The following is a 21,339-nucleotide window of genomic DNA, read 5'->3' as shown; positions in this document are numbered from 1 at the left end:
TGCTGACCCTTACTGCTTGGGTGACCTTGGGCACATCCCACTGACCACGTTCCATTGACCAATCTGAAAAATGTGTATTATAATGTTATTTTTATAGGAATTCTGTTAAAAGGATAAAAATTATATTTTTTGGAATTAGCATACACCCCATTATAACATCCTTGGAAGAGATTGTATGTGAGAAAGTTCTGTACACGTGGAGTCTCATTACTTTGACATTCCGGGGGCGATTTCATTGGAAATACAGCATTGCCTATTTTCACTCATCTTAATGAATGAAATTGATAAAGGGAATAATCAAAGGCCATGAGTATTACCAAAGAAAAGGAAACAAAAGGAATAATTAGTTTCAAAACCTGGACAAAAACCAGAAGTGGAAGCTGGAGTTGTTTGATTGTTGACATTGAAACATATTTGTCTGGAGACTCTGGCTTCAGTTCAATAATTATCCAGCCCCAGATCATTACCCTGGGTCTTATTAAATGAAGTTAGGACCTTTAGGGATACATATGTGGGCAAGATATAATAATTCTCAGATGACACTGAGTGACTTTAAGCCATAATCGTGAGATTCAAGAATAAAGTTGAATTCATATTAAATTAACTCCAACAAAGAGATGTGATAATAACTGGAAACAAAGACTCCGCACACATCTAAATGAAGGATGCCAGCTCCCAAATACTGGGGTCAATAGTTCAAAACTATCTTCTTGTTTTATGTATTAGCACTACTCCTCTTTAAGACTCTACACAATGTTATATTCTTTTTCCTCCTCCTATGTCTTCCAAAGTCATAGTATCTTGGTGATCCTGTTCTTTGGCTACTTGATGCCTTGGAAGGCAGCTATGCTCACCCGTATACTGGCAACACTATTTGGTGCCTCAGGAAAATAAATATACTTTTATCCTAAAGACAAAATAAATGACTCTGTTAGCTCCCCAAGTCAGTCCAAATGTCAGTTCCTCTCTCTGTAGAGCTGGTCTCCAATTCTTCCCCTAGGAAACTTCAGCTCATTTATCCTTCAGTGCCACATATTATGTGAAGGCTTGTTTGCTTAATCCAGTCTGTAATTCACTCCCTCTCCTGCTGGTCCCTCGTTCCATAAGCCACAATGATTTGTTTTCATGTATGTTACCCCATCTAGACTGTAAGCTCCTTAAAGAGGAGAGGCATATGCTTCTCTGCATCTGTCTCAGACTCTCATCCAATATCTGATGTAGTGTTTTGGATGAAGAGAGATGGGAGGAACTCACTGCTTGACTACTTGGCCTAATCTTTGACCTGCATCTGTCTTGTGAAGAATATGTGTGTAGAAAGGTAGGACCAAGAAAGGGAAGTCTCTTGGTTATTCATCTCTTGATTGCTTCCTGTATTTCCCCATTGCTCCATGCCTTCATTTCTTCTATGTCCCTTTCTTACCAATAATATATAAAAATATTCAGTGTAGTAAAAAGCATCACATGGGTTATATCTTAAAGCTTTTAAGATATAAATGTTCATGATTAAATGCCGAAATAAATATGTAATTAAACAAAAATTAAATGGGAGAAATAAATCTCCCATATAGTTGAACTGCAAATAATTTGTGTAGCTAATTCTGTCTCCATTGGGGGGGAGTTGCTAATTTTTACTTAAGTATGGGGTGGATATGGTGACTTTTCTCCAAAATGAAAAACCAAGTGTGTTTGCTTTGGAGAAACCTAACAAACGCTTCTTCCACCAGGTCATCAAGCTCAACATCAATAGTGAGAAGTCATGTTTATAATATGTACCCTTGATATGATGTCATGGAAATGACATCTTACCTCTGTGTCTTTCTTCCATTCACCCATAACCTTTTGTTTAAGCATCAAACTCAATCTAAAGGACATTGTACAGGGCCTCCCTGGTGGCGCAGGCAGTTGAGCGCAATGCTGTGAAGCTGTCCACAGCCTCTGAGCGCCGGTTTGATCCCGGCCGGCTGGCGAGAATCCTACATGGTGCAGCAGACCTCTCCTGTCGTGCCCGCTGCCCCCCTCAGCAGTGTATTTCATCAGTCTGCCTGTTCTGTTCCCTGCTCTGTCTCTGGTGAATCCTCTCACCCTCCTGCACATCTGGCCTCTACCCCGGTTCTTGTATAAAATAAATAAATAAATAAATCTTTTTTTTTTTTTTTTAAATAAAGGACATTGTACAAATACCAGACCTGGAATCCGCAAAATCATCAAAGTTATAAAAAATAAGAAATGTTTGAAAAACTTTTACATCCAAGAACAACTTGAAAACCCTTTTCATAAGGATGGCACTGAAAGCAAAGAAGTCCCTACTCCCCTCCCTCAAGCTGAAACCAAAACAGTTTTGAAGACTAAGAAAGCAGTACTGAAGGGCATCCACCACCGCGCAAACAAAAGATGATCTGTAAGTCACCCACCCTCTGGTGACCCAAGACACTGCTCCGAAGGCAACTCAGATATCCACCGAAGAGTGCCCCCGGGGAGAAACATACTCCTTCAAATCAAAAAACTGATTTGAAGGGATATATGTACTCCTCCCTTCACTGCAGCACCGTTCACAATAGCCAAGTTATGTAAACAACCTCAGTGCCCAACAAAGGTGGATTAGAAAAACGTGGTATATATACATGATGGAATAATACTCAGCTATTAAAAAGATGAACTCTTGTCATTTGTGACAACATGGAGAGAACTGGAGGGGATGGTGCTAAGCAAAATAAATCAGAAGAAGACAAATATCAAATGGTGTCACTCGTGTGGAATATAGAGAAATAAAAGGTCAGACAAAGCCAAACCAATAACAAAGCTTAGAAATCTGACTGAGGAATTAAGGTTACGAGATAGGACGGAAGACGGGAGGAAGCAAAGTGGAGAGGGGGCACCATGGAGTGTGGCGGACACTGTGGGTGCCTTGGTGGTGGATGTGGGGTGGTGACAGGCATCTGCCATCTATGTCTCTGAACCACAAAGTGTTGTAAACCAGTTTTACTTTGAGATAAAATTGAAACGAAAATAAATTTTTTTAAAAAAAGATAGGGATTTTATGCACAATGGAGAACTCAGTTATAAAAAAGATAAAATTCTGCTATTTGCAACAATGTGGATGGACCTAGAGGATATTGTATTTAGTGAATATGTCAGATGAAGATAGACAAAGACTATATGATTTCACTCCTATGTGGGAGATAAAGAAACAAAGCAAATGAACGAACAAAAGAAAAATAAATTTTTAATCTAGAAGAACAAAACATTGGTTTCCAGAAGGGAAGGGGGAAAGAGAACAGGTAAATTACGTGGAGTTGGCAATAGAAAGCTAGACTTCTGGTGAAGAACATGATGTCACATATACAGGTGTTGGGTGTTGATTTATAAGACTGTACACTTTAATATGTTACAAATCAATCTTCAATGAAAATGAAATCAAATCATATGCCAACCACTGGTCAGATTCTTAAAAAGATGATTGAACAGATAATTTATAAGCATTTTGAAAAGACTGGTATTACAACTTGAGCCCCTGTGAAGTACCTCAAGATGAATTGTAGCACACCATGCCTCCTCACTTCGATTTATTTATTTATTTATTTATTTTAAAGTTTTATTTATTTTTGTACAAGAGCTGGGGTACAGGCCAGAGGCACGGGAGGGTGAGAGGATTCACCAGAGACAGAGCGGGGAGCAGAACAGGCAGAAGGACAGAAGGCACTGCAGAGGGGAACAGCAGGCAAGGCAGGAGAGGTCTGCTGCGCCATGTGGGAATCTCCCTGGCTGGCCAGGAATTGAACCCACACTGCAGAGTCTGCAAACAGCTTCACAGCACGGCGCTCAACCTGCTGTGCCACCGGGGAGACCTCTCACTTTTAAAAGAAGCCTTCTAAATGGTTAGTTTTATACAAATGCTGTGGTATATGGATTTTTAAAAATTATTACTTAAAAGCATTTATTCTGATCATGTGAAAGGACTTCTTATACTCCTGTGATACATTTCTTAGATGGTTTATTATTGACTGGATGATAACGGTAATATCTTGATGCAAAAGTAAGACACTCCCAAATTTAATGGCCAAAAACCTATCATTTTATTTGCCTGAGAATCTGTGGGTCATTATTTTGGGTAAGCTGAACTGGGCAGTTCTTCTACTGGCCTAATGCACCTGCAGTCAGTTGCTGGATTGATGGCTGGCTAGTCAACTTGGAGACTTACGTCTGCTTCACAGGTTTCATTTTAGTCCTAAGCAGTCTAGGAAGCAAGAGAGGATCAACTCCAAAAATTAAGTGTAAGCATCTGCTTGCAACACATTTGCTCATCTTGCAAGGAAGGAAGTTACATAACTACCTAATGACATGGAGCCAGGGAGGGTGCACTATGGGGTTATAACTGTGACAGTGAACTACAGATAGTATTAACGGAGCAGATTTTTATCTTACTGGACAACAATTCCAAAAGACAAGGACCAGCATGGATGTTGCATTCATGCTGTACTATGCTGGCTATTTGTCAATATATGGACAAAGGAGGTGAAATATGACTGCATTTTTGACTATTTGAATTTTGACTATGATGAATAAAATAAATCCTAAAGATGGCTTTGGTAGTTTGGAGCACTTGTCAGAACCAATAAAATCACAATTTATCAGTGTTTAATGAGGAGTGATCAGTGTGTATCAGTAAAAATTATGGTCAGGCAGAATTGAAAGACATATGAAAAGAATACGGAGGTTTTATTTGATATCAAATCTATGACACTAACGTGATCAAGACAAATTAAGAAAAGGTGGTCTGCGGGTCACAAAAATAACAGCATTGCAGAACAAAATATTCCCAGTGTATTGTGTTTATTTTTGGGTAAAAATGTGTAAAAAGAAGGATATGGAGCTAGAGAAATTCTAAAAGATGACTGGTATGTTGAGAGGATCTAAATATAATGCCCCAAAGGAAAAACTGATGGAATACTTGTTTGAGGAAAACAAGGACTGGGGACTTGTAAGAGATACAAAATCTGTCTTAATATATGTGAAGAGCTGTCATGTTAGGAGAGGAAGTTGTTTGTAGATATATTTTAGATCAAGATACTGGATAGTACTTTAACAACCTGAGTTGTTAAAGTTGTTCCAACAAGGAATGGAGTGTCTTACAAGTTATGGTCTCTCTTTTTGGAAACTTGAGCTGAGTCTGAGCTCACATGAGTGTTGGAGAAGCAATTCTTGGAAGACGCCAAGATTCAACAATGCCCACTTTTGTTCCTTTCCTATATTTTCACTTACTAAATAAGAACATTTCCCTGCATTGTTGTTCTTTTTATTACTGAGGTGCTCTTTCAAAGTTATGAACACAATCATAAATTTTCATTGGGGTTAACAAAGCAAAAAATGGGAAAAATCCCCTCATTTTTTTTTCCTGTTTTTGTCTTTGAGATCTTACTTGGTCAATATTTGCAACAAAACTTTATGACCTTGGAAGGAACACTTAGAATGTTCTAGTTCAGCCCTGCCTCTTCAGAAACAAGGACCTAAGCCTAGAGAGACAGGGAGACTTGCTTGAGATTACATAGATTCCTACCAGCAGAGCATGTTGAGACCAAGGAGAGCGGCCTGGTATGAAAAAAGTTTAGTCTTTAGATTTTTAAATACTTGTGCTCTCCTTCTGGCTGTGTCTTTTGTTACCCACTTTAGGGTCCTCTTCTAAAAAAAAAAAAAAAAAGCAAAATGATACTTGCTATGCGTTAAGTGAGAAAATCTGTATAAAGTGCTTAGTAGGTAGTTGATATCCAATAAATGTTGTGTTCATCTCGTCATCCGTGGACATCACGTGGCCTGTGTGGTACAGCTTTATTTTAACTGGACAATAGCAATCATTTTCTCGGTGCTCCCAGAATAATTGGCCCTACCTCATAGTTTTCTGAGGAGGTTCCCAGCTTAGGCATGTAATCCCATCACAGTCAACTATAGCAACCCATTTCAAAATGTTCCCATCTCAAAAATGTTCTCATTTAAAGAAGTCACAAGATCTTCCCTCCTAGAATTTTTTCAGTGCCTTCCTTAGGGCATCCTTCAGTTCCTTATTCCTCATACTATAGATCAAGGGGTTTAAGATGGGGGTGATAAAAGTGTAGACCACAGAGACCACCCGGCCCATCTCAGGAGAGTAGCTAGAATGGGGGGACAGGTATATAAAGCTGGTGCAGCCATACTGAAGGAGGACCACCACAATGTGGGAGGAGCAGGTGGAGAAGGCTCGATGACGCCCTTCTGCTGAGCGGATCCTCAAGATGGCTGCCACGATGAAGACGTAGGAGATGGAGATGAGCGACAGGGGGATGCTCAGGACAATGAAGCTGATGATGTACAGGGCAGTCTCGTGGATGTGTGTGTCTGCACAAGCCAGGCGCATAACTGCGGGCATGTCACAGTAGAAGTGGTAGATCTCGTTGTTATTGCAGAATGGGAGATGGAAGATTAACGCGGTTAGTGTCAGGGACAGCAGGAAACCCAGCACCAGGGACCCTACCACCAGCTCTACACACAAAGGCCAGCTCATGAGAAGGGTGTATCTCAGAGGGTAGCAGATGGCTACAAACCGGTCATAGGCCATGACTGCGAGCAAGACACAATCAGCCCCACCCAAGAAGACAAAGAAAAACATCTGGGTGCCACATCCAGTGATGGAAACAGGAGTTTTCCCCATTGAGATAAGGTTTGCTAAGGCCAGTGGGGCAATGGAAGATGTATAGAAGATTTCTAGAACTGCCAGGTTAGCCAGGAAAAAGTACATGGGGGTGTGGAGGGAGTGGTTGGTCTGGACAATGACTGCAATTGTGGCATTTCCACCGAGACTGGTCAGGTACATCACCAGGAAGGCCACGAAAATCACCATCTGTACCTTAGGGTCAGTTGAGAACGGACGAAAGAAGAACTGTATCTTTTCAGTTTTATTTATTCCTTCCATGGCTAGTGTAGTGGACCTATGAAAAGGAAAGATGATATAAGTCTCTAGGCATTGCTCATGAAAATGTTGCCTTCCAGAGTGTAGTATTCCATCGAGGACATATTCCACAATTTCTGTATCCATTTGTCTTTTGATGGGCTCTTGGGTTGGTTCCATGACTCGGCAATTGTGGTCAGTGCTGCTGTGCACCTAGGTATAGGTAAATCTTTATTAGAGTTTTCATATTTTTTAAAGATATATTTATTTATGCATACAAGAACTGGGGTACAGGGGAGAGGGGCAGGGGGCTGAGAGGCTCACCAGAGACAGAGTAGGGAGCAAAACAGGTAGACTGACCAAAATACACTGCTGAGGGGAGCAGTGGATGAGACAGGAGAGGTCTGCTGTGCCATGTGAGTAGCTCCCTGGCCGGCCGAGGATTGAACATTATGATGCAGAAGCTCTGGATAGCTTCATAGTGCTGTGCTCACCCCTTGTGCCACCAGGGATTTCTATTCCCATTTCAGTTAGAAATCATGTCTGCTCTCTTTTGCTTAGTCCAAATCCCGCCTTGTTTTCAGTTCTAGATTAAATTTTTTTTACAAAGTCTTCCTAAACCACTCAGGTTTAAATCTCTCTCCTTTCTCTGAAATTCAGTGTTGCTCCTAGTGTTGTTTGTTAATGCAGTGTTTTTCACGTTATTTTTATGTATTGTCCCAAATTATATTTCAAATGCCCTGAGTATAGGGGCTGTGTTTTGTAGCATGTTATCATTTATTCCAAATTAAGAGGTTGCCATGGAGAAAAAGTGCTTCTTAATCCATTAAACCACCTTAAAGGTCCTGTACTATTGTAATCCCATTTTACAGAAAAATACCTAGAAATGTTTTGAACTCCTATTGGTAGAAAGTAGAAGAACCAGGTTTTGGACACAGTCTGTTTGACTCAAAAGCTTTTGCACTTAATCTCAGTTTATAGCTTACTCCCTCTATCCATCTCAGTGACTTCGTTATTTGAATTATTGTAGCTTCTTCATACTTGGCACTCCAGATGTCTGTTGGAAAAAGAGCTCCAAAGATCTGAGACCAAAAAATGATTGTTTACAGTATTTCCAGTCTTGAGAATGAACAGATCCAAGAATCTAGCAGTTTCAAAGCTGGGTCCAGGATAAGGTGATGTCGCCTCACAGGGCGGCAGTGTTAGAAGCGGTGCAGGGTGAGGGAAAGATCACTCACAGTCCACGTGGAGCCTAGAAGGGGCCACACTGGAAGTGACGTGCAGCCCGGCAGTCTCGGGTTTACCAGCATTGAGTACAAAGGAGGGGCAGGTACATAGGGAGTGTGCATGCCTGGGGGATGGAATTAGGGATGTAAGCTGGGGAGGAGTGACCACGGGCTATTGCCTGGGTTGCTCCCTTATTCCTGCCTGTCTAAACAGATGATCTCTCCTCTGATATCTGCCTGATGTTCTCAGTAGATACTGGCTTCCCGCTGTGCTCCTCATACCAGGATACCAGGACTTTTGGCCTTGGTGAGAGGCCCCTGCATGGCCCCACACCTAGCTGACAAGCAGGAGCTGTGGGACAATATCCCTGAGAATAAGGGGGGCCGGGGATCCCACAACGTGAAGTCCCAGGATCAACATGGTGCGGATTTTTCAAAGGGGAATTTTAACTTGAAAATCTTTTGGAAATCATTCATAGGAAAAAACCCTGTCATGTACGCAGTATACATAGAAGGAATATCTGTGTGGATTTGGGGCACAAAAACATCAGATTTCAGGGTGACTTCTTATTTGTGACTGATCACCAAGTTTCTAGGATACTGGTGCACTGTGTTACAATTTTTTTAAAAGATTTATTTATGATACAAGAACTGGGGTACAGGCCAGAGAGGATTCATCAGAGACAGAGTGGGGAGCAAAACAGGCAGATTGACTTCTGCTGAGGGGAGCAGTGAGCAAGTCAGGAATGGTCTGCTGCGTCATGTGGGTAGCTCCCTGGCCGGGGATTGAACTCGTGCTGCAGTGGCTGGCAGTAGCTTCATGGGTTGTGTCTTAACCCCTTGTGCAACCAGGGAGGCCCAATGTGCTACAGTTTTTATAGACATCATTTCACAGATGTGGATCTCCTCCATAACATTCATAAATCTTAATATCATGGATTTCACAGTATGCATTCTTGACTTCCTCTTAAAATGTCTATTCTAAAACATTGGTTTTGAGGAGGAAGTGGACTTTGACTCTTTCTGACACTTCTCCACACCTAGCTTTTGTTCCCTGACCATTGTCCTTCATAAGATTTGGTCTAGTTAGAGATGAAGAATTTTTCTAATCTTCTAAAATCTGAAGTCTAAGAGGTGATTCTTACCTGTTACAGGACTCACGCAGACTGCTAGCCTTCACGGATTTACTTGCATTCTTTGTTAAACACTGGAGACCCCAGGGGTCTGCCTTAAGGCTCTCTGTCCTCAGAGGATCCCTGGACTGGCATGATGACCACTTATAGACTCATCTATCTTGCTAACTCCAGGACTGGACTTGATCCCCATCTGGTGTACTCGCGGACCGAGGGTGAGTTCTCTTTCTCATTGTACAAAATAACTCCTGGGCGTTACTTATCACATTGCTGTAAGCTGGAACCTTGAGGTTCCCTTGACATTCAGGCTCAAAATTATCATCAAATAATGAACTACATAACTAGTCTGGCTAAAGTAACTTCTTGGTCCTCCGAGATGACTGAGGTCTGCTTGAGAAGCACAAAAGCACAAAGCAACAAGATGAAATATGTAGTCTTCTCTGAGAATTGAAATTGCATCAGGATTAGTCCATTGGTACAACTTCCCTAGGGGGTATCTTAAACTACCTTGATGATAAGGACAGTTGGGGGAAAGAAAAATTATTTTAACTTGATTTATCTTGAAATCATATTTGAAAAAAGAAAATTTCCACTTGTAGCAGTATTCCCCCCCCGCCATATTCCACAATATTTCCTGCTTTTGTTGCTTATAGGAAATCAATTCCTTTTAATTTTGCTCCCATGTCTCTGATACTTCTTCTTAGTCTAATTTATTGCCTTGTCCTCTGTCCCTTAACCTCCACTCAAACCGATTTTTGGTCCTAGATCTTCTGTGTGTTATTTCCAGCCTGCCTTGTCCTTGAACTCCAGATGTGTATTTGCAAAGTATTTTAGGGTTATCATCTTGGATCCCCAGATCTCAAAGGGTCTTCAGGGTTATCAGTGGAGTTTCCCAGGTAATTTAAATATTTCAAAATTTTCAGAATATCATTACTATTTTTCATTGTTTAAAAGATACAGTTAGACAAAAAAAAAGATAACTATTTTTTGTCTTTAGGGCTTTCTATATATAAGATGCTATTTGGAGAAGGGATAATATTACTTTTTCCTTTCTGATTTGAATCTCCTTTATTTTTCTAGTCTAACTGCTCTGACTAGGACTTTTTATATTAGGTTGAATATGTGTCAAGTAGCACGTTTATGTAAGAGAAGCTGAAAAATTATTTGATGTATGTCTGCAGAGATATTTTATGAGAGTTCTGATTAGAATAAGTATAGAAGAAACTATTGAAACATATAATAATTAACTTTTACTGATTCTGTACATATTTATTGTGTTCCATGAACAGGGAGTATAGTGGTGAGTTGGGATTCATGACCTATAGCAGGGGTGTTAGTTTGTGACAGGAACTCAGTCGGGAGACTCTGACATTTATAAATGTGGTGTAGAATTCTCTCAGTAGAAGTGGCAATGCTTGAATGAGGTTTAGAGAACTATGGAAACCTAATTTCCTTGGGTCTTACTGTACCTGGGCAGACCTGGTCATCATTTTGGAACAAAAGAAGGATCCTTGGGCTTTGAAAGAATGGAGGCAATATACCCAGGTAAATGGAATGTTTTTTTACAGCAGTCTTAATGATGCCTACTGACATTAGGAGAACCATGGATGAACAAAATTAAAATGAAAGAAAAACAGAAAATATGAGAAAGTTACAAAGAGAAATCATGGAGTTAACAACAGTGTTGAATTAAAAAAAAATACATAAAGGACTCAAAGGCAGACAGCAGACTGAATCAGAAAGTTAGATGATAAGGTAGTGGAAAGTTTCCAAAAAGACCAGCAAAAAGAAAAAAAATAATTAAAAAAATAAAGACTACTTCAGAGACTTATGAGACAACATCAAGAGGAATATTTATATCATAAGAGCTCTAGAATGAGAGAGAGAGAGGGAGAAAGGGGCAGAAATACTATTTGAAGACATAATAGATGAGAACTTCTCTAGCCTGGGAAGGAAGCATATCCAGATCCAGGAAGCTCAAAACAAAATCACCCATGCAAGGCACACCAATGCACATTATAATTAAAATGGCAAAAATTAAAGATAAAGAATCTTAAAAGCAGCAAAAATTAAAGATAAAGAATCTTAAAAGCTAGAGAAGAGCAGCAAGTCACTTAGAAGGGAATCCCCACAGACTATAAGTTGATTTCTCAGCAGACACTTTTCAGGACAAAAGGGACTGGCAGGATATAGTCCAAGTGCTGAAAGGAAAACACTGTCAGCTGGGCTATCCGTCAGCAATGAAGGAAAAAGAGCTACTCAGATAAAGGAATTCCTGTCCACTAAAACTGTCTTTGCAATAAATACCAAAGGGACTCCTATAAAATAAAACTTAACAGCAGCAAAAGAAAATAAAACTTAACAGCAGCAAAAACATAAAAGGAGGAGGGGAGGAGAGTTAAAAATGTGTGTTCTTAGAATGAGCTCAATATTGACTTGCAAGCTTAATTCTTAAAGCAAGCTCTCTGTCCCCTTTGCTCTCTCCTCTCCTTCTGGGATCCTCTTAATGTGTTTGTTGGTCTGTTTGATGGTGTCCCAAAAATCCCTTAGGCATTCATTATTTCAGTATTTAACTAGTTTGCTTGAAATGAATTTTCTTCAAGCATTTTAAAGTATTTATTTTTTTTTGGTGCTAGAGCAAGTCTGTTGTTGATCCTTCTAGATCATTTAAAAAAATATCTACTGTACTCTTTATATCCAATTTATGTTTGGTTCTTTTTTTATACTTTCTGTGCCTTTTATCTATTCATTTTCATCATGCATAGTTGTCCAATTTAGTTTAGTTTTCCGCTTTTGCTTTTAGCTCATTGCATATCTTTAAGATGGTTGTTTTGAATTCATTGTCAGATAATTAATAGGTTGCCATTAATTTAGGTCCAATTTCTAGAGATTTATTTTGTTCCCATGCCTGAGCCATGCTTTTCTGCTTCTTTGTATGCCTTGTGATTTTTTTTTTTTTTGGTTGAAATTTGGAAATTTAAAAAACAGGCATCTTTCAAATTCTTTATGGACACACTTTGCTCAGGAATACCAATAATGGTCATTTGTGTTAGAAATTCTGGGTTCTCTCAACTGTGTTCCGGGGTTCTGTATTTTCTGTGTTTGTGCATTAATTTCCCAGTTAGAATCATTTTCCTCTGTTCTTCTTTTGATCACATGATACCTTCCTCTGCCTGATGTCTGTCTTCAGTACTGCAATATCTCTTTGGTGCTTGAACAAGTATTCACCGTTTTTTCTCATCAGTCATCAACAATGAATCCATGGACTACTGCCATTCTGTTCAGTACTCTGTCATACAAAACAGAAAAGTTTTCTCAGGGAGCTGTACAAAATGTCAGATCATTGGACACATAGTCCATTCTTTCTTTGCTCCTGAGAACTGGGAGTTGGGAGTTTTCTCACAATTGTGCTGTGGTGTACCAGGGAGGGGGAGCAGATGTTGTGAGGAAATGTAACAAAGTTTTCTCCCCACTTGCTATGGTTCTTCCTCATTGCGTTTGCCTGGAGGTGCTGTGATCTGCTAAGTGGCCTCTGGCAATCTCACAAAAGCAAGTTTGTTAGTAATTGTAAATTTGTGTCTCCACAGAGGAGAAAAATCCTCTGTTTTCTATTCTGCCATTTTGCTGATGTCCTTTGTTCCGCATTAACTTTGTATGTTAGATTTTCAAACTTTATTCCCTCGAGCCATTGTAAATTGGATAATTTGTTACTTGATATATATTTATCTATCTCTTCCTATGACATCCAGGTCTTATTTTGCCAAGCTAGATACAGAAGATTTATTCCATGAAGTGCTACTGGGAAAATATGGAAACTGTGACCTCGAACATTTACATCTAATGAAAGACTGAAAATGTGCGAGAGGCTGGGTAGGACAGAATAGATGTAATGTTGGATGTCATCAAACCATACTCATGTATTGAATGACTTCACTTAGTCAAAATGTCCATCTTACCCCTAGCAATATATAGATTCAGTACAAAACCTATCAAAATTCCAATGGAATTCCTCAAAGAAATAGAGCAAACATTATGAAAAATTCATACAGAATCAAAAAAGACTACAAATAGACAAAAGTAATTTGGACAAAAAAAAAGACAAATGGAGAGGTATCACACCCCCAGTCTTCAAACTATGCTATATGATTACAGAAACCAAAAGAATATGATACTGAAATAAAAAGAGACACACAGATCGATGAAATCAAGTTGAGACACCAGGAATAAACCCATATTTATGTGAACAGTGAATCGATGACAAATATGAGTACACAACAGAAAGGAAATTCTCTTCAACAGCAGCGTTGGATGATGGATTAGCCACACGCACATTCTATGCAAAAATTAACTCAAAATGGATTAAAGATGTTGATATAAAGCTGATAATTATAAAATACATAGGAAGAAACATAGGCAAACACTCCACAATATTGACTTCAGATGTGTTTAGCAATCGACACCAACAGCAAGGAAAATAAAAGCAAAAATAAACAGATGGGACTACAGCAAATAAAAAACTTCTGTACAGCAAAAGTAATTGTTGGGCCTCCCTGGTGGTGCAAGGAGTTAAGGCGCAACCTATGAAGCTATCTGAAGCTATCCACAGCCACTGCAGCACGAGTTCGATCCCCGGCCAGGAAGCTACACCCATGGCACAACAGACCTCGCCTGACTCGCCCACTGCTCCCCTCAGCAGTGTAATTCAGTCAATCTGCCTGTTCTGTTTCCACTCTGTCTCTGGTGAATCCTCTCGCCCCCCACACCTCTGGCCTGAACCCCAGTTCTTTTATGCATAAATAAATTTTTAAGAAAAAGAAGTAATTGTCACTAAAATGAAGATATCCCACCAAATGGGAGAAAATATTTGTGTATCATACATCCAACAAAGAGCTAATATCCAAGATTTACAACTTAAATACATACAACTCTATTAAAATAACACAGAGAACCCAGTTAAAAAAAAATGGGAAGAAGAACTAAATAGGCACTTCTCCAAAGAAGACATAGAGAACAGGCACATGAAAAAATGTTCAACATCACTATTGTCAGGGAAGTGCAACTCAAAACCACATTGAGATACCACCTCCCTCTTGTGAGAATGGTCCACATCAAAAGCAAGGAAAAAAAACCAGGCTGCAGTCCCTCTGCCCACCTGTGACTCTGCGGGTGCTTCTTTTCACCAGCTCTCTCCCTCTGCAGGGCAGTAGCCTTCCTGCCAGCCCGTGACCTGTACTACCCTGGGGGCTTCTCCTCACTGACGTCCCTCAGCAGAGGCAGCTCTCCTCAAGGATCCCTGCCTGCAACCATGCAGGCCTCTCTTAGCAAACCTGTCCCTTTGGGGGCATCTCTTTCTGCACACATGTGTCTATGCAAGTGTATTTTACTCTTCTTTCCCTTTCTCTAATAAGCCTGCTCTTTAAAACAGAAACCAGTGTTGCTGAAGGTGTGGAGAAAAAGGAACCTTTTACCCTTGAGGGGATGTAAATAGGTCCAACCCCTTGGAAAACAATATGGAGGTTTCTCAAAATATTAAAAATAGATCTACCATGTGACCCAGCCATTCCAATTCTAGATATCTACCTTAAGAGTTCGAAAACATTCATTTGAAGGAACAAATACATTCCTGTATTTATTGCAACACTGGATTAAGGAGATGTGTTACATATACACAATAGAATGCTACTCAGCTATAAAAAAGAGATGAACCCTTGTCCTGTGCAACAATGTGGATTGAACTGGAGGGAGGGGATTATAATAAATGAAATAAATCAGAAGAAGGACATAAAACTGATGATTTCACTCAGAAACAAAGCAAAAGAACTGGCAAAAATAAACTAGAAATAGGACTGCAGAATAGAGGATACCTTTCCCCCTCCCCACCACACACACACACACACACACACACACACATCCTCCTCTAGGTGCTCATTTTAAAAGTATTGTCAGTTTTCAGAGCTACTGGTACATAACAGGAAAGTTTTAGGTGATACAGGAATCAGTATTTAAACATATTTGTATTTATTTAAAAGTGAGGGATAACAAATATAATATTGTCATGTAACAAAATGTGTGAAGGAATTAAAGTGAAGGAATTTAATTGAATTTAAGTGAAGAAAAATATTAAGTAAGTCAAACCACTCACTCAGATAAAATATAAATCACAAAGGTTGATTATAAATGGCCAATTTTGAAAAAGTTTTTCCTCCATTTTATAATAGCCTTGACCAGGATCACTATCAGCAACTGGTATACAGCTCTTCATTTATAGGGAGAGTGGTAGAGTCTTGAACAGATGACTGGATCAAGAAGATGTGGTACATATACACCATGGAATATTACTCAGCATTCAAAAAAGATAAACACATGCAATTTGCAGCAACATGGATGGCGCTGGAAGGGATCATGCTCAGCAAAATAAGCCAGAAAGAAAAAGAAAAATACCGGATGGTCTCACTCATAGCAGGAATTTAGAAAACCTAAATAAGGGACCAGGAAAAAAACTAATTATAATAAAGTAAAAATCAAAATCAACAAGCAACTATAAACCAGAGACACACTACAGGGAGGTGGGGAGAGGAGGAGGGATTAGTGTCAGAATAAAGAGGGTAGGAATTGTATGGGGAATAGAACCAAGATGAAAGTACATACATTGTGCAAACATGAAAAATGATGTAAAAATATATTAAATAAAATAATTTAAATCAACAACAACAACAAAAAAGTAATGCTTGGTGCTCTAAGATTCTCTATCAGTGACTGCCAGGCATCTTCTAGGTGATTTGAACCACACTAGGTAATAAGATGCAAAAACTAGTTGACTTGTTGCTTCCCTTGAGGGCCCATTCTAGCAGGGTGATTATTGAGTAATCTAGTAAAATAAAATAGTGATCGTGCTGTAATTGGGGTAGGCACACAGCCACCCTGGAGAAGGGATCAGAGAGTGACTTTTCCTTTTGGGGGGAGGGCAGTGTGTATCAAAATATGACTTCATTTAACAGGTGGCATGGGCTGAGTTTTGAAGGATTCTTAGAATTTGTCTAGGTGCACTAAATTGGCCTCTCTTTGGATAAATTAAAACTGTATATCTTGCTAAACAACCTCAAATTTGATGGTAAATTTTTGGCAATAATTAAAATGTAACTAAGTCTAGTAGCAATTAAGCCAGTTCAAAATATCATGTCCCCAAGCAATTTTTGTTTGCATTCAAACTTTGACCTATAGGGGATGGTCAAGTTAAAAGCTAAGTTAACCTCTTGGGGCTTTATTGAAGCAAAATAGTAGGGAATTCTTCAGAAATGAGACAAGAAGGAGTAAGTGCTGAGCAAGAATCCAGAACTTTGTCCTGCAAGTCACAAAGTTCCCCAATCTTCTCTTGAGAAGCAGCAGCAGGGGAAGATGGATAGTATCTAAATATGTGCTTCCCTCAGTGCTGGGTGGTTTGAGAGGTTGAAGATATTAAGAAGAGGATTCCACTGTGGGCTTTGCTGAGCCTCAAGGGAAAGCTATGGCCACTAGGCTCTCCAGGCAGAAGGTAAGGAGAGAAAGAGAAGACCAGGTCGAGTGAAGTGTTATGTGGTCTAGCCCCTGGGGAATGAACCCTACTGACCATGGATTCCCCTGATCCTGGGAGTGCTTCCCAAGTGGAGTTACATGTGGATTTAACCTCCCAGAGTTAATGAAGTGACATTATTTATACCAAATAAACTAACGTAAGTCTTCAAAACAGACCCTCCTCTGTTGAAGTTAAGAGAAGGATAGTCTGCCTCTACCTAGAAATGTGACCAGTTTCCTTCGGTTGCTTGAGAGTGGTGGCAAAGAGTTGTCTGCTCCCTTTTAGAAGGACCGCATGCGTGTTGGTACACTCATAAAATGTAAAATAGTCACCAAGTTATTTGCCAATGCCTTGTTGATAGTAGGTGCTCAGTGAACATTAGTCAAATGAATGAATGCATGAACATTCCTATTAATTACACTCTGTGAAGGAGAAGGTAGAGGAGTAGCAAAAGCCAACGGAAGGGATCTATGTAAGTGTTTTTCAAGTCTTTGGAGGCAGTACCAGGACCACAAAAGACATCAAGAGGATGCACCATTACAGACAGAGTATATGTTCTGGGTAAGAAGGGAGCTGCAGGGCCTCCCCAGTGGTGCAAGGGGTTGAGAGGCAACCTATGAAGCTGTTCACAGACTCTGCAGCTTGAGTTTGATCCCCAGCCAGGGAGCTACCCACATGGCGCAGCATACCTCTCCTGTCTCACCTGCTGCTCCCCTCAGCAGTGTATTTCAGTCAGTCTGCCTGTTCCCCACTCTGTCTCTAGTGAATCCTCTCACTCCCTGCATCTCTGGCCTGTACCCCAGTTCTTGTATGCATAAATAAATAAATCTTAAAAAAAAAAAAGAAGGGACCTGGAGCTTCCCAATTTTATCTTCAAGTAATTATGCCACTTCAAAGGCAGAATACAGCAGACAGTGGGAGAAGATTAAATTACAACCAAGCTCAAAATATTGTCATTTTTATCCCATTGAAGAGACCGCAAAGGAGGAGCCAATTTGGGACTGGAGAATGGAGAGATTTTTCATTCCATCATCAATCCTTGGATGAAGACGCTTAAAAGGCAAGAATGATTTTTTATTTCTATAATGTATTTATGCTTTAAATATTCCTCAATCTAGAGTGTCTTGCAATAAAGCTCTAGTACAATTAGATCAAAATTAACTTGCACGGTATAAAAGGCAAAAGTTAAACAGAAAGAAAAATATTTGAACTGAAGAATGATAAGCAGTTGAATATAGAACCAGTTTTGGGCTTCCTGGCAACTAAGGCAAAAAGGGAAACATGAATTTTGAGCTCTCATGGTCACATAGGATTACATATATGTGTCCATTAAGGGAGAAGCCTGGTATCTGGGTGAGGTGGTGGGGAACTCAGATGAGTCTTGGTCTAAGGAATGTTGTAATATCATTACACAGGCAATTGCTATGGGATTCATTGTAGTTTTAAAAAGGGTTCCAGAGACATTCTACAGAGTCTTTATTTCCAAGCTTATTTGAAAACTGAATGATGTTCTACGAAAATTTTGAAGACTCTCGAGGGTAGTGTGCTTGAGGGACGTGGCGTCCTTGGCTGTGGTCTCACGCCCTGTTGTCGTTCCGGGATGCACGTTCATGACGTGTGTAGGTGACTGTGGCAATTGATCATGTGTTGGCGAAATATGTTTCTCTGTCCTGTACACATGGGTTACAACCATGAGCTAAATCTAAAGGGTTGGCTTTAAGAAAGGATGAAGGCACAGGGAAAAAGAGAGGGGCAAAGGAGAGAGGAAGAGAGAAGAGGAAAGGGGGGGGGCTGAGAAAAGAGGAAGGAAGGAAAACAGACACAGTAACCCTGAGGGAGGAGGGTGAGCGTCGTGACTGACTCAGCCAGCTCCAGGGAGAGAGGTGTTTGCAAATCAGCTTTCGCGTAGTTTGTACCTCAGCTCAGCGCACCTGTGGACGCATCCTTGGCAAGAATGCATATTTTGTGGTCCTATAGATGTTCATCCAGGCACGGATGATTAGTTGCATAACTAGGGGTAAGTTATGTATCTTTAGTTTCCTTGCCTCTTAAATGGCTTTTTTAAAGAGCAATAATACAATTTGATTTGAATATAAACACGTATTTTTTACAGAGTATTTGAAATATGGAGAAAACCGTATCCCCCCGTTTCTCTTAAAAACACCATTAAGCGTTGGCTGTTTCCTTTTGGCCCTGTAGCGTAGTGCAGCTGGTGTCAAGCTATGCAGGCTCTTTCACCTCTTTGTTCAACAATATAGAAGCATGTTCTCACTTTATAGAGGTCTCAGTGATAATAATTTTTTTTAAAGATTATTTATTTATACGAGAGCTGGGGTCTAGGCCAGAGGCATGGGAGGGTGAGAGAATTCACCCGAGACAGAGTGGAGAGCAGAACAGGCAGATCGACTGAAATACACTGCTGAGGGGAGCAGTGGGCGAGACAGGAGAGGTCTGCCGCGTCATGTGGGTATCTCCCTGGCTGGCTGGGAATTAACCCGTGTTGCAGAGGCTGCGGACAGCTTCCCAGCACTGCGCTCAACCCGCTGCGCCACCAGGGAGGCCCTCAGTGATAATAATTTTAATGGTAATGTAATAATCACACGAATGTATCTTAATTACTGCAATGTCACCTTTTGTTAAACGTTTGTTTCTTTTTTTTTTTAAAGCTTGATTACATCTTAATGAATTCTTTTTTTTATTTATTTGTTTGTTTGTTCTGTTTATACAAGCATTGGGTACAGTCAGAAGCGCGGGAGGGTGAGAGAATTCACCAGAGCCAGACTGGAGAGCAGAGCAGGCAGAAGGACCGAAGTACACTGCTGAGGGGAGCAGCGGGCGGCAGGACAGGTCTGCGCGCCATGTGGGACCCTCCTCCGGTGGCCCGGGAGCAGCCGGGGATCAAACCCACGCCGCAGAGGCCGCGGTCAGCATCGCAACCCAGCGCTCAACTGCTGCGCCACCGGGGAGGCCCTAAACGTTTGTTTCTTTATCAAACTGCTGTTAAGTGTATTTCACGCACACTCCATGCATTTGTCTCCATATTCCAACTGTTCCCTTATGATCGATCCTTCAGTGGGAGTGCACTGATTCAATGCATATAAAGTTTAAAACCCTTCTTCTTGATAATTGCTGATTTATCTCCAGAAGGGAAATGCCCTTCAGTATCAAGCACTAAAGTGAAGACTATTTAATCTCTACTTCAAAAGTGCTAAATATCAGTTATTTCTATCGATAGCGCCTCAGTGACTCTCCAGTCATGTTAACACAGCTTACGGGTTGCCTGCCCTGTGCTGGGTCCAGGGCTTTGGTGGAGAGTGGAGCCCATCAGTCCCTGCCTCATGGAGCTTAAGGCCTTGGTGGGGTGAGGGGGAGGGAGAGAGAAACAGATAAGCACAGAGGCAAATGCATCTCAGAAGGAATGGCGAGGGCCAGGCTTAGATGACTGTTCTCTTTCTAGTGCCTGACTTGTCCTCTTAGTGTTGAGTCAAGGGGAGGGAGGTCAAATATTGGGGGTAGAGGGAGAGCTGGGCCTCTTCATCCACCCTGCGGAGAGAGAGGCCAGCACTGTGGTATTAAAACTCTCAAAGAGGGCCTCCCCGGTGGCGCAGCAGTTGAGCGCTGGGTTGCGAAGCTGCCCGCGGCCTCTGTGGCGCCGGTTCGATCCCTGGCTGCTCCCCGGCCACCGGAGGAGGGTCCCACATGGCGCGCAGACCTCTCCTGCCGCCCGCTGCTCCCCTCAGCAGTGTACTTCAGTCCTTCTGCCTTCTCTGCTCCCCGCTCTGGCTCTGGTGAATTCTCTCACCCTCCCGTGCTTCGGACTGTACCCAGTGCTTGTATAAATAAATAAATCTTTAAAAAAAAAAAAGAATAAAATATTTAAAAAAAATCTTTAAAAAAAAAAAAAAACAACTCTCAAAGAACAATATCCTTAGAAAATTGCAAATGAGCATTTCCCAGCACAATGCTACCCATCTTCCACCCTCCAGCCAGGCATAAGGCTGTGCCAATGAGCTGAGGCATAGAGGTAGAATCTACAGACAGGAAATTTGCAAAGCAGGCAGGGACTCAGACCTTGAAAGGGACTGGTTTGCCAGACACAAAAGCACAATATTCAAAGCACGAAACTGCAAATCCACAAGAATACTAAGGACATATTATTCTTCTCATGCAATATCCTGTGATAGCCACAAGGTCATAACATATCTTCAGACATCAGCACAGCCAAAATTAGCAGAAGAGCATTCTTCTGAGGGTCCAAGACCAGACAGGGTGATCCTGTTAGTTCTTGTTTACCGCAGGGTGCAAATTCCCCCTCATTGTGGCATGTGACGTGTTTAGTCATTGAAAGCAAGTTCCAAACGTGACTTTGTTTTTATGGTAGATGTGGTGGTGGTGAGTGTATCCTTGCAGTTGGAATATATTTTGTGTGTGTGTGTGTGTGTGTGTGTATTGTTTTTTCAGTTGCTTAAACAATAGGGTTTATTTGACTTGAGAGGGTCTAGAGGCAGGAGA

The 21,339-nt window shown here is 40.8% G+C and overlaps 1 protein-coding gene across 1 annotated transcript; it reads right to left on the bottom strand.

Moving 5' to 3' along the window:
- Positions 1-6,010: 6,010 nt before the first annotated feature.
- Positions 6,011-6,940, bottom strand: LOC311171437 (olfactory receptor 10V1; the record flags this gene model as incomplete). The annotated part of the gene is made up of 1 exon (XM_084234283.1): positions 6,011-6,940. The coding sequence occupies one exon, from the start codon at positions 6,938-6,940 to the stop codon at positions 6,011-6,013; it is 930 nt and encodes a 309-aa protein (XP_084090409.1).
- Positions 6,941-21,339: the final 14,399 nt, after the last annotated feature.

This window comes from Talpa europaea (genome assembly GCF_964194135.1).
Source record: "Talpa europaea genome assembly, chromosome: 1".
Lineage (NCBI taxonomy): Eukaryota > Metazoa > Chordata > Mammalia > Eulipotyphla > Talpidae > Talpa > Talpa europaea.
This window is presented reverse-complemented; position numbering and strand designations above follow the sequence as displayed.